This window comes from Brienomyrus brachyistius, chromosome 2 (genome assembly GCF_023856365.1).
Source record: "Brienomyrus brachyistius isolate T26 chromosome 2, BBRACH_0.4, whole genome shotgun sequence".
NCBI lineage: Eukaryota > Metazoa > Chordata > Actinopteri > Osteoglossiformes > Mormyridae > Brienomyrus > Brienomyrus brachyistius.
Window position 1 is genome coordinate 17005678 of NC_064534.1, and position 13536 is coordinate 17019213.

Here is a 13536-nt window from a genome sequence, read left to right on the forward strand (position 1 = left end):
AGGAATGCTTTGAAATACCAGGACATTGTAAATCTAAATCTGGTGGCCTCTGCCCGAAAGCTGAAGATGGGCCGTCACTGGGTCATTCAGCAAGGTAACGACTCTAAACATGTGACCAAATCTACAAAGAAATGGTTCACCAGACACAGAATCAAGCTCCTCCCATGACCATCTCAGTCCCCAGACCTCAACCCCATTGAAAAACTGTGGAGTGAGCTGAAGAGGAGAGTGCAGAGAAGAGGACCCAGGTCGCTGGATGATTTAGAGAGATTGTGCAAAGAGGAACGGTCGAAGATCCCTCTTTCTGTATTCTCCCATCTTGTGAAACATTATAGGAGAAGATTAGGTGCTGTTTTGTTGGCGAAAGGTGGTTGTACAAAGTATTAACATTGGGGGTGCTAATAATTGTGGCACATATGATTTGATGTAAAAGAATTATTTCTTAATGTGGGATTTTTTTCCCACTGAATAAATGCACTTGAATTAAAGGTTGGATTTTCCTCTTTTTTCATTGTGGTCCTATATTATTTAGAAAACAACTGAATTTATTAGAAGCTAAAGAACACATCTAAACCAGGGATGTCAATAAATATGGAGGGCAGTGTATATACAGCAGAACCTTTATACACATCTACATTTATTGTAACACATCCGAAGTCCGTTTCCGAGTGACAGCTCGGCAAAACTGCACTTGGTGACACGTGTGACACGAAAACACTAGGGTGAATCTAGAGTAACGTGTCATGTGTTCACCATGGCGACGCCACGGGTAGGAGGTGTGGCCATCGGGGGGTGTGCGGGCGGAACGAACCAGGAAGGAGCAGAGGAAGATGAAGGAGACAAAGTAGAAGTAGGCAAAGTCACTGCCGCAGTCCCTGCCCGTTGTGCCCGATCCTGCATCACACGGCCGGTGGCTCAAACATGACAGCATGATCTCGTGCCAGGCCTCTCCAGTGGCGCTCCTGAGGACACGCAGCATGGGGACACAGGGACACGGGGGCACATGGGGGGACAAAGAGACACGGGGGACAAAGGGACATGGGGGACACGGGGGGACAAAGGGACATGGGGGGACACAGGGACATGGGGGGACACAGGGACAAGGGGGGACACAGGGACACGGAGGACATGGGGGGACACAGGGGACATGGGGGGACACAGGGACAAGGGGGACATGGGGGGACACAGGAACATGGGGGGGACACAGGGACAAGGGGGACATGGGGGGACACAAGGACACGGAGGACATGGGGGGACACAGGGACACGGAGGACATGGGGGGACACAGGGGACATGGGGGGACACAGGGACAAGGGGGGACACAGGGACAAGGGGGACATGGGGGGACACAGGAACATGGGGGGGACACAGGGACAAGGGGGACATGGGGGGACACAAGGACACGGAGGACATGGGGGGACACAGGGACACCGGGGGACATGGGGGGACACAGGGACATGGGGGGACATGGGGGGACACAGGGACAAGGGGGACATGGGGGGACACAGGAACATGGGGGGGACACAGGGACAAGGGGGACATGGGGGGACACAGGAACATGGGGGGGACACAGGGACAAGGGGGACATGGGGGGGACACAGGGACAAGGGGGACATGGGGGGACACAGGGACACGGAGGACATGGGGGGACACAGGGACACGGGGGACATGGGGGGACACAGGGACACGGGGGACATGGGGGGACACAGGGACACGGGGGACATGGGGGGACACAGGGACATGGGGGACACAGAGCAGCCGTATACTCTGTTATAACCAGGAAATCCACATCCAGATTTTGTCCAACCACCTCCCAACACTTATCCTGGTTTTGGGGGGTGGGCGCACCCCAGACGGGAGGCCAGTAAATCCTAATTACTGTCATTAACTTAATTTCCTTTTGCAAAAATTATACAGTGTTGCAAAGGGTGCTACATAGAAATGAATTGAATTGAAATGCATTAACATCCGGTAGTAAAATAAAACAAAGCAACTCAAACTAGCATGCCATTCAGGGTGTACCTCATCCTTGTACCCTGTGTTACTCGGGATATGCTGCCGATCCAGACCTCCCTAACCAAACCCCTGAGCAGGATAAGCGCTTATAAGATGTATGGATAGACAACAGTTCAAACGCCATTCACGATTCTTGACTTTATACCATTATGACATGAACAACTCAAAAAGCTCTTCAACTGCACGTGTATGAGATGGAGATGGGGGGGGGGGTATTAGCACAGTGCAAAATAGCTGGTCTATGCCAATTAATTCCTGAGTGCAAGCCACCCACCACAGCCAGGGCTGAATTTTGTACAGACCGTATGATCTTGACAGTTTTCCATTAGCTTAAATTAGCAGTGTGTTTATATCTGCCACCAGGGCAGCTTACTTTAATCAAGAACTCTTTGGTTAGGGTTAGGTGGATGGACATGCCAGCTTCTCAGCGTACCTGAACAACAGCATGAGAGCCTGGAGGAATGTGCGGAAGTTGTTGTGATGGTTGATGGCAGTATCTTCATTAAGCTCGATGTTCCCAAACACCTGGAACAGAGAGATAGACTGTGCTTCTGCCCCCCGCTACAGACAGTGGGCGAAAGCCCAAATTGCTGACTTTCAAAGTCTGCTACACAGGACAAGATACAGCAAAATGATCGACTATGGTTTTATGCCAATTTACTCAAAGTGAGATATATTAATCATGATGAAAACTCATCCATCAGGCAAAATTTACTCAACATAATTAACACTGGAAACTTACTTCTCATAGCGTTTGCATAAATACATATTTGCGTGCAGTCTTTTGGCTATAAGTATTGATACATCGTGCTTACAATGTTCGGGAGCAATTACACATGTACATAGCAAAAGGTCAGATTGTGTGACATAACAAACATGAACGTTGAAGCAAAATGATTACCAGCTGTGTTTCTAACTGAGAACAAACCAATTCAAATGCTTCCCTTAATGTGCCTGGCATGTTTTCTTGTGGCTGGAAGTCAATTTTTTTTCTATATTGATTTATAGGAGTCATTAAATTCTCCTGCGTCATTCCAACATGTTTCTCGAAGTCGATCCCTAACCTTATTTACTTATTTAGGTATCGCAAATGAAAGAACATACTGTTTCCTTTTCTGAATCTGACTCAGCCCTCCACCGTGCCGAACTGCCCCCAAATCAAGGTGAAAGCTGTTAGGTGGTCTCATCGGACAAGCTTGTTACCATCTTTATCGCCGATCGTTCCGTCTATGTTATTGCCTCTGTTAATGTCTCTCACTCACTTGCATCCCAATGATGGCGTAGATGAAAAAGAGCATGGCAATCAGCAGGCAGACGTACGGAAGGGCCTGGGGAGGAAGAAGACAGAGGAAGAGATCAGAGAAAGAGGTCCGAGTCTTTAAAAGAACCAGAGCGAACCTCAATTCGGCAGCTCGGCTGTGCAGATGGTGCTTTCGGCCGCTCACATACTGGTCCTTGCCAACGTTTGATTGCTCGTCCATAATTACTGTTAAATCCTATTATCATACACAAATCAGCTTACACAGTTTAACATTCCACCCAATTACACAAACAGACAGTTTAACTAATGTTCCATATAAACAGAAGGACATCCCTGTGTAGGCTCTGGTCACACCTCTCTGGGTCAGGGACCTGTGGGAAGGGATGACTGGCTAACACTGACCTTGAAGGACTGCACGAAGGTCCATAGCAGGATGCGGATGGTGTAGCCCTGCCTCAGCAGCTTAATGAGACGAGCCGCCCTGAAGAGCTTCAGAAAGCTTAGGTTGATCAGTTTGTGCTGTGGGAAGAAGCAGAGCCATCGCTCAGGACCGGACACAAGCCGAGTGTGACCGCAGGCATCTCTCAGGGCTTAACAGAACCAGAGCAAAACCCAGAACCGGCATCACTGCAAGATGGTTCTATGAATGCTGCTCTATACTAAATAACACCATATTTGCCAAACAATGCATTTCACGCCATACCCTGCCCCTGTAACCTATTTCTGTCAACATTTATTGAACTGTTTATTAAGGGAATTATTATATTGATTATATTAAAACTGATTGATCATTTTACAATAATTACACTTGCTTTTGCCACGCAACTTTTTTTACACAATGAAAAATCGCAGGGCGAACAGATTATTGTCTTAATCCATTGGCTAAATTAATGTGCAATGAATCGATTTTGTTGATAAAATGACCCTAATCAACATCTCAGCTAGACCAAAACATAGTGTGTGTGTGTGTATGTGTGTGTGTATCATTAAAACAGAATACTGTATGTGTAAGTTCCCTGAGAATTCGAATTCACATTCAGGTGTTAAATTTCAGATATTAAGTTACTTAAAGGCCATTTAAAAAAATCACATTAACTTCACGTTAAAAGTATAAACCAATATTGAATATGTTTCTTTAAGGGTAATCTTTAGTAAGTTACCCGGAACTACAAGTTTACATGATTATGTAACACAGAAAGATGACATGAAGATGTTCTGCATGTGTGTGGTTTGTGCAATCTGAGAGGGGGTGGGAGCCCAAATGCTAAGAAGAGATATAGAGTCACTTACCGATGCCTAAAAGCGAGACCAGTTAGGTGATTAGGCAGGACGATATGCAGCAGCCAAGATTGAGTGTAGACAGTGAAAACAGAAGAAAGGTAGATAGATGTAGTGACAGGAAGAGTGGTGAAAGAGGGAAGGAGAGAAAGGAAGAAGAAAACAACAACAACAATCACATGAAACATAAAAAACCCAGAGACAGAAAACACACTTTAGCCAGTCACAGCTGTGAACAGGAAAACGGGAACCGAACAACAGAGAAATGGCACGATGACGGCTCAGCGACTCACCAGCGGTACCCCTGCCGTGCCATTTCAGACATACGTGACATTTAAACCTTTCAAACTCAGAATACAGTCTATTAAAAACCATCATAATTTTTTAATAGCACGACCACAAAATCGAGATGCTTGTGAACTAGGAAAAGAGTGTATCTGAAGTACTGTAATGATTCTGGGAAATTGCTCACTCTTACTGAGAAGCAAGTGGGAGCCTCGCTGAATGATGGCAGAGATTAATTTCCCAGCATCACTAACTTTGCCTCCGGTCTTCCGCTAAAATATCAACTGTTTTCCAGCTCCACCACAGGCAGTAGCTGTGAGTGGAAACACTGGCTGCTTCCAGGAACTCTCCTGTATCACCCCTCCTCCACCCCCCACCTCCACCCTGTCCCTCCCAGATCCGGTGCAGTCGCCTTCCTGATGACAGTTTCCCCACAGACAAGCTTCACAGCAGCCCCCAAGTACTAGGCTTGCCTTATGCTGCATCCTGTAGCTGATGTGGTTGACAAGGACAGATGCTTACCTTAATCTCCGTCACCAAGATATCGGTTATACTTCCCAGGACGGTCACAAAGTCAAACACGTTCCAGGCATCTTTCAGGTAGTTCTGAAAGAGGCAGGAGAGGCCAGCTCATGCTCCCATAACTCATTTAAATATAACGGTGAAGAAACAGCTCTGTGCTCTGATGGTTCGTCAAACACGCTAACTATAATGGCTACATCCCAGTGGAAGTTTTTAAAATGGATCTAACGTGTCTAGTGGGCCGGAACAATTTGTCATTTGCAATGATCGTGACACACCGATACAGTGTCCTTGGTCATTTGTGTAGTGATAAGAACTAACAGCGAAATGCTGGCTAACACTCGCCACGCACGTAATAAATGACTAAAAGGTTAAGCGGGTCATTAGGAGAAACAGCACATGACACGTAGCAGGCGTAACAGATTGCGAAGGAAAGCAGACATGGCTGTAATGAAACGCTGTGGCACAGCATTGGGCACAGATGGGTTGTGCTGCTTGAAGATTTATTCCTGTGCAGAGCTCTGCATCGCCGCTCCCTGGTCCCGCCACCAGGCGGCCTGACACCACCACCGCATTTGTCTCCTCATTTGCAATGCAAAATTCGGGAGCAGCCTTTACTTAGCAGGGTGCACACAGACGAAAAATCCTGCTCAAGATTTTGTTCCTCAGTCAAAATAAGCCTTTTAGGGCTTCCAAGTAACCCAGTCAGAAAGTGTTCGTTCTTAGCATGGGTTGCATGGTTCAACCCTGTACCGGGCACTGTTGCAAAATTACAATACAGAAATTCTGCTTCCAGCTAGGCCCAATGATGCAATATTACAACATTTCCCTAGCTAAAACTATTTGAAAACTCTTTAATTTCTGCCAGAGATATTTTATATTTGGGTTTTACAAGGTTAAACCATGGTCTAAATCAGGGGTGGCCAATCTTATCCGCAAAGGGCCAGTGTGTTTGCGGGTCTTCTCTGCAGCTCCCTAATTAGATTACTAATAAGAGGACTGATTGGCTGAGGAGTCCTCACACCTGGGTTTTACTAGCTGACATACAGGTTACCCCAAAAACCTGCACACACACCGGCCCTTAGCGGATAAGATTGGCCACTCCGGGTCTAAATGTTGCTTACTGCCACCTACAGGACTAGAGCTGCAGTACCCCACCAACTGGAGAATAGCTGAGCGAGTGGTTACAAACTAAAACCTAGTGGACTGGAGCATACATTTCTCTAAGGATTTTCATATTTTTATAAAGGTCACAGTAGAGCTACTTTTGAAAGCCCACAAGGGAAAAAAAACAGAAAGCGGTTCAGAAACGTCCTCCAGGGCTGTGAAGTAACCTTATGCATGTGATCTGCTGACTGACAACTTCAATCATGCTTGTGTCAAAATCCCTCAGTTAAGCCTCTGAGCACAATACAGCAGGGCATTATGGACATCAACGACAAGGCAACACATAATAGGTCTTCTAACACCGTGGATGGATGCTTTTTTGGTAAAGGAACACTCTTTATGTATGCAATGTAAACACCTTATTTAGATGTGCACTGTAGCAGGTTCATATAATGGAGAATGTTTCAAAGGAAATTCACAAGTCAAAAGAATATGCAGGCAGTTATGCATTGCACTGCGGGCACCCACCAATGGGCCGAAGCCAATCATTTTGAGAATGCACTCCAGAGAGAAAAGGGCGGTAAAGACGATGTTTAGATACTTGAGCATGGCCTCGTACAAATCCGGAGCTCCATGGAACTGCAGGGAGGAGGAAAGGCTGATTAAATCATCCGGCCATGACAGTTCCATCCTCGGGTTTTTATAGAAATCCACAAAACAGCCTGATGCATTCCCAAGCATTAATCTTGCAGAATGCACCTACATACACAGAGATGCACTAGTGCATTTACCTACAGGTATATAGTGGGGAGTTCATTCATTCTCAATTCAGTGCAATATATGACCTCTAACTACAGTAAACCCCAAGAAGACTCAACACACACAAAACATCATAGCAAACAAGTCTGCGGCAGTTATGCATATAAAAACAATGATTTTTAAACAGAGGCAAATTACCTCACAAGGGCATCCGGACAAGATCTATCAAGCTTTGTGTGATCATTTTCTCTGTATGCCCTCGCAAGGTTAAGAAAGTAAAACTCAAACACTCTCTCAACACCTCTAGAAATTTCATCAAAAAACCTGACTTCTCTGCCTAATGGGACACAAAACAATCCTTGATTCACTGTTGGGGCACTAGAGTAAAAAGAGCAACTCGATATTAAAAATGACTGAAAAATGGAGATTTACACTGGGAGTTTAAACCTTTTCTTTACATAACCTTCAACAATAACACTTTGAAAAAATATTTGGCTGGCAGTTGCAGCAAAAGAATGGAGGAAATCTCTCAGGAATCCCTGTGAATGAGAACTGAGACGGCGAGCCGCTGACCTTCATCATGAGCACCACGGTGTTAAGGGCGATCATAGCCATGATGGAATATTCAAAGGGTGCCGATACCACAAACTTCCACATCTTGTACTGGAAGGACTGTTTGTTCTCAGGCATGTAGCGTGTCAGAGGCTTGGCGTTGATGGCAAAGTCGATGCAAGCTCTCTACACGAGACACAAGAGCACAGGTCACGTTCATACACACATCAGGCCAATCTCCATGCTTGCATTTCTCTTTCACCTCAGTCTGCAGCATCTCTGCACACTCGTTTTGAAACTGCCATTGGCTGTTTGATTTGTCTTGTTATATAAGCCGAAGTAGATGAAGAAATTACTCAGGATATCTGCCTACAGTATAAAGAGCTTGGTGTTTAGTACTGGTGCCTCGGACCTCCATTTACCTGCTGTGTCCCTGCCCCGTATAAGTCAAAAGGTACCTGCAGCACAATTTATTCCTAGTTAATAGACATTCATCGATCCGTTTTCTGAAACTGCTTCTCCAGTTCAGGGTTACAGGGGGTCTGGAGGTGCAAAGCAGTGAACGGCCCTGGATGGGGTGCCAACCCATCGCAAGGCGCACACACACACACACACACACACACCATATGCACTTACATGCAACTTGGCAACTTCAATGAGTTTTTGGACTGTGGGGGGAAACTAGAGTACCCAAAGGAAACCCCACACAAACTCCACACATATTGAGCCATGGCAAAAACCTCGAAAGGTGGTCCCAGACATGTGAGGCAACAGTGCTAATCACTGAACCACTGCATTCCGAAGTGTGAAATTTATTTCATATGCATAGATCGTTACATGTGAAATTTATTTCATATGCATAGATCGTTACTTGCTCAGTTTTCCCGCACAATTTATTCATTTCTAACTCTTTCGAAATGCCACCACAGGTCACTGGCTTTCTTATTCAGACGGCCAGTCACATGGTTAAGAGCTGTTGAAGAAACAATGCATACTTGACAACTGGAAACCTGCAATCTGCATATATCTTAAAAGGTCAGGAAGATGCACTTAAGCTTAAACCGTCCACTGGAACTCCCTCTGTGGTCCAAAGCCAATTTGGTACTCTGAATCACAATAAAGTAAATTACAAAAAATTCACATTACTACTATTTTTAAATCACCGCATTGCCTCCAAGATATTTTTAGCATTTGTTCAAAAGGTGGTTATGGAACGGCTAAATGGCTTAGGCCCAAAATGTTTTGCTGACATGTTTAAAGAATAGAAACCCAGTAGGTCTCTGACCTGAGCATGTAGGACCTAAAGCTGGTCTCTAAAAATGGCCAAGTGGCCTTTATCCATTATGCAGAAGACAGCCGGGACCAGCTCTCCAGGAACTTTAGGTGTGGCATAATCGGATCTATTTTTAGATATAAGTTTATTATAGGGCCGGCATGGTAATGCAGTAGTTAGCACTGTTGCCTCACACCTCTGGGACTCGGGTTTGAGTCTCCGCCTGGGTCACATGTGTGTGGAGTTTGCATGTTCTCCCCATGTCGTTGTGGTTTTTCCTCCGGGTACTCCGGTTTCCCCCCCCACAGTCCAAAGACATGCTGAGGCTAATTGGAGTTGTTAAATTGCCCGTAGGTGTGCATGTGTGAGTGAATGGTGTGTGAGTGTGTCCTGCGATGGGCTGGCCCCCCATCCTGGGTTGTTCCCTGCTTCGTGCCCATTGCTTCCGGGATAGGCTCCGGACCCCCTGCAATCCAGTAGGATAAGCGGTTTGGAAAATGGATGGATGGATGTTATTCTGTTTTAATTAATTTATTTATTTTTGCTTTATCTTTTTCGCTCTATAACTATTTCTTATATTGTCTATGTATTATGTAAAGCACTTTGAATGGCTTCATGAATCCTCTATGAATAAATTTGCCTTACCTTGCCTACATAGCTATAGAGATATATGATTCACCCTGTGCCAAAAAATACTGCAGTACTTTAATTTGGTTCATATTTTTTTGTGAATGTGCCCACTGTGCAGTGGATAAGGAAATAGGTAGAGTCTCTATTCTATTTTGAAACCAGATGTGCATGAAATACATGCAGAACCACAATGCATGTCTATGACTTCAATGGATTTTTTTTTTAATATCTGTTTTATTTATTTGTATCTTGTCATTATATTTGTATAGTAACAAAAGTTACAGAAAACAGCTTCTGCTAATACTGTACTTTCACTTGACCCTCGGGGAAAAAATATCTGAATCAGAGAAAGATTCAATAGCGCCCTGAACAACTGACTTGTGATGCACAGCTAATTAGTAAAACATTCACCATTGCTTCATGTACTAATTTACACAGTGCAGAGGTAATATATTCTATAGACTGTTTGATACCTTAACAGAGCCAAAAGGATCTGAAAATCCACTCTGTTGCAAATGATTTAAAAAATCTGTTTAAAGAGTCTATCTAAGGTGCAGGTGCATGATGCTGATTGATGGCTCTCTCACAGCTCTGTTCTTGCAGGCATTTGGTGAGTCATACTAGCTTAGCATATGGACGGAGGAGATTTATCTCTGTAGCCTCACACGGCAACTCTAGGTGCCTTATGGGATACGTGTGGAAATGAGGCGTACGCAGCTCATTGGGCTCGCTTCAGCGAGATAAGGCCACCGGAATCGATCCCACCGTCAGCCTGCGTCTGCTGCTTGTGCAGGAGCCCTGCAGCGGGGAACCCTGGCTGTGAAGGTGTCCAGGCAGCCACTGGTTAGCCACTGCCCAGACTTTGGTCTTCTCCGCATTATGCGTCCATGCAGATGTTTGCACGGTGGGTCACATACAAATGCACATCCAGAGGCAGACATTTCAGGTCCAGAAAGTAAAAATCCAAACCAGGATTTTGTTTCAACCAACCAGTTGAATATAAAGAGTCACAGTCACAGAGTACTCAGCTGGTTGGTTGAAACAAAATCCAGGTTTAGACTTTTGTTTTCTGGACCTGAAATAGCCACTTCTGTACACATCAGATGAAGCATGTGTGTGGATTTCCTCTCTACCTTTTCAGTTGCCCTAGGCAAAGCTTTACTTAGGAAACCCCCCGGTCAAGAAAACTGATGTTTATTTTGCTTCCCCTGCCATGCAAGTAGAGTGCGCACTCCTCCATATTTCATCCGGACAGTCTTGTTTTGTAGGCCTCTCTCAGTACTACTGCTGCCCCTCCTTTTAGCCCGCTTGTCCTTTTTTTGCCCTTCCCCCTTCCCACTTCCCTCCCACCACCATCACACAAAAAACGCAAGAAACATGCAGACACATACTTCAGAGTCTGCAATTACGGTAATGAGACAAGTACTTTCCATAGGTGTCCCCCTTTTTGGACACAGTTGTCCTCTTTTTTAGAGTCATGCCAGTGGTCACCCTAAACGCAGGTAATTCAGGGGCCCTAAGCAGTTGCCTTTAGCTAGAGCCGGCCCTGCTCTCTCCACTTCTATTTAGTAATCAACACTTAACAGGTTTAATTCAGGATGACGCAGAACTACATTACCTGACAATGTAAGCTATGGCTAAGCTATAGGGCAGTGCTTCCTAATCCAGTCCCCAGGGACCCGTAGCCGGTCCACATTTTTGCTCCCTTCCAGCTCCTGGCCGTGGAGCAAAAACACTTACTGTCTGTGGGCCTACAAATGTTACACAGATAACCTGACAGGACGTACACAGGAAGGATAGAGCTCAGCCTTCAGGTGGGATAGACCAACATACCTCGTTTTTCTCCAAGCTGCACTGAGATAGTGCCTTGTCTCCCTGTTCCTGGAAGGTGATGATGATCAAGGCCACAAAGATGTTGACAAAGAAAAATGGAAAGACCACAAAATAAACCACGTAGAAGATGGACATCTCAATGCGGAAGCCTGGGCTGGGGCCCTGGTCTTCATAGGTGGCATCTACGGAGTGCTTCAGGACCCTGGGTGAGGCAGGGGGGACTGTTTCAAGAGGGGAAAGGCACTGAACAGACCAAATGACTCCTAATGTTTTATGATAACTGCACTACAGTTCTTAAAGGAGAATGCTATTTATAAGTCCCATTATCAGGCTTAGCAATGCAAAAAAAAACATCTATTGCATAACGTTTCTTGAAAAATTCACCCTCTGACTAGAAGACAATCTAAGAGTATAACAGGAAAAGCTCTTCCAGACATCATTTTGTCTCAGCATCATCTGCTGCATATTTTCCCGCATACTGTTCATGTTTATAAATAATTATGATTATCTATACAAATTAAAGTGTTCTTCAACACAACTGTATATGACCCGACCAATGGATTATTTAATAATTGAAAACTATGAGAGATTCTTGTACATTTTGCCGGACAAAATGTGATTTCTTGTCTGTAGTAGCAAGGCTAAATCTCTTCTTAATCTAAGAACTGTCAAGGATAAAAAGCTGCACACCTATTCATTTCACGGTATTATGTGTCAATTAATAATGCATTATTCTGCTTAATTGTATTATATTTGAAGCACAGAGAGCTAAGGACAGGGGGGAAAGAATCTGAGCCGATACGGAAATGACAGGGCAGAGACTTTCCAGTGCAGAAAGCCGAGGAGCTCACACACTTAGGTGTAATAAGGCACGACTCTAAGCCAACTGCAGGAGTATTGCGTCCTGGGCTGGATTCACTGTTGCTCCAGCGGTCCACCTACCTAACTAAGCACATGTCATAATGTGGCCAAAGATTTTTTTCATTCATTAGAAGGAACTTCAAAAGCACGATACTTCAAATGCGTTGATAGCAAAGATTTGATGAAAGACCAGAGTTAGGAACTGTTGGGGGGGGGATGGTTAGGTACAGTACAGGTAAAAGGACAGGAAAAGAAAATGGAAAAGACTCTCTCAGAGTCCAGGACTCCACACCCTATAACAGGACTGCAATGCTACACACCTAAGTAAAGAGAGAGCTGGAGAAAGTTAGCATTCTTTAGTACAGCAGGATACAAGACTCACGTGGGCCAGCCTTCTCCTGTGGACACGGTGAAGAGGGTGAGGAAGGCCCACAGCACGTTATCATAGTGGAACTCATATTTCTTCCACTCGCGCGGCTGGGCGGACACTTCGTCATTGTCGTAGTCCAGGAACTGCCCCCTGGTGAACGGGGAGATGAAAAGGAAACCTCAGGACTAACGCAGTGGCAAAAAAAAACCATTTAGCTGGAAATGAGTAACACATCAGCAAAGTACAGCTGAACTGCATACAGTATATATACAAAATGCACTCCTCACATGCGATTAACGTGTGTCCCACCCAGGCTCATCGGGCGGGGGGCTTGGACATCCTGCCAGATTCAGGGGGCTCTGCAGTACAGAAAGACCCCAAATCCTACCAGGTCCCTCCACTCAGCAAAATCTGCTGAAGGACCCATGTTTCTGGGTGGGGGGCAGGTGACATTATGTTAGGGGGCCTAGAATCTTTAGTTATGCCCCTGGTGACATTATATTGACATTTGTGATACCAAAAATACTGAAAATTATTGTTTTTTTGGCTGATAAACTTAGCACACTTGCTCCCCCTTCATACTGTATGTTTAATTAATTTCATGAAGGGATGCATGAAGGGTGAGTCTGCACTGCACTCGTGTCGCCAGTGAGCTGCCAGGCTCTGAGCCTGACTGCATCCATGTCGCCTTTAAGCTGCTGGGCTCTGAACCTGCACTGCACCCATTTTGCCTGTGAACTGCCGGGTTCTGAACCTGCACTGCACCCATGTTGCCTGTGAGCTATTTTC

At 45.3% G+C, this 13536-nt stretch overlaps 1 protein-coding gene across 6 annotated transcripts in view; it reads right to left on the minus strand.

Moving 5' to 3' along the window:
• Positions 1-13536, minus strand: part of cacna1ba (calcium channel, voltage-dependent, N type, alpha 1B subunit, a) — a 140595-nt gene that overhangs the window by 23941 nt on the left and 103118 nt on the right. For all 6 annotated transcript variants that reach the window (XR_007387185.1, XM_049001113.1, XM_049001114.1 and 3 more), the window contains 9 exons: positions 12760-12897; positions 11517-11718; positions 7802-7966; positions 6998-7108; positions 5363-5446; positions 3680-3796; positions 3279-3344; positions 2450-2541; positions 812-962 (listed from right to left, as the gene is read on the minus strand). Coding sequence is in view for 5 of the 6 variants with exons in the window: in XM_049001113.1 (XP_048857070.1) it covers positions 812-962; positions 2450-2541; positions 3279-3344; positions 3680-3796; positions 5363-5446; positions 6998-7108; positions 7802-7966; positions 11517-11718; positions 12760-12897 (1126 nt within the window). In the remaining variant the exon portion in view is untranslated. The remainder of the gene's footprint in view (positions 1-811; positions 963-2449; positions 2542-3278; positions 3345-3679; positions 3797-5362; positions 5447-6997; positions 7109-7801; positions 7967-11516; positions 11719-12759; positions 12898-13536) is intronic.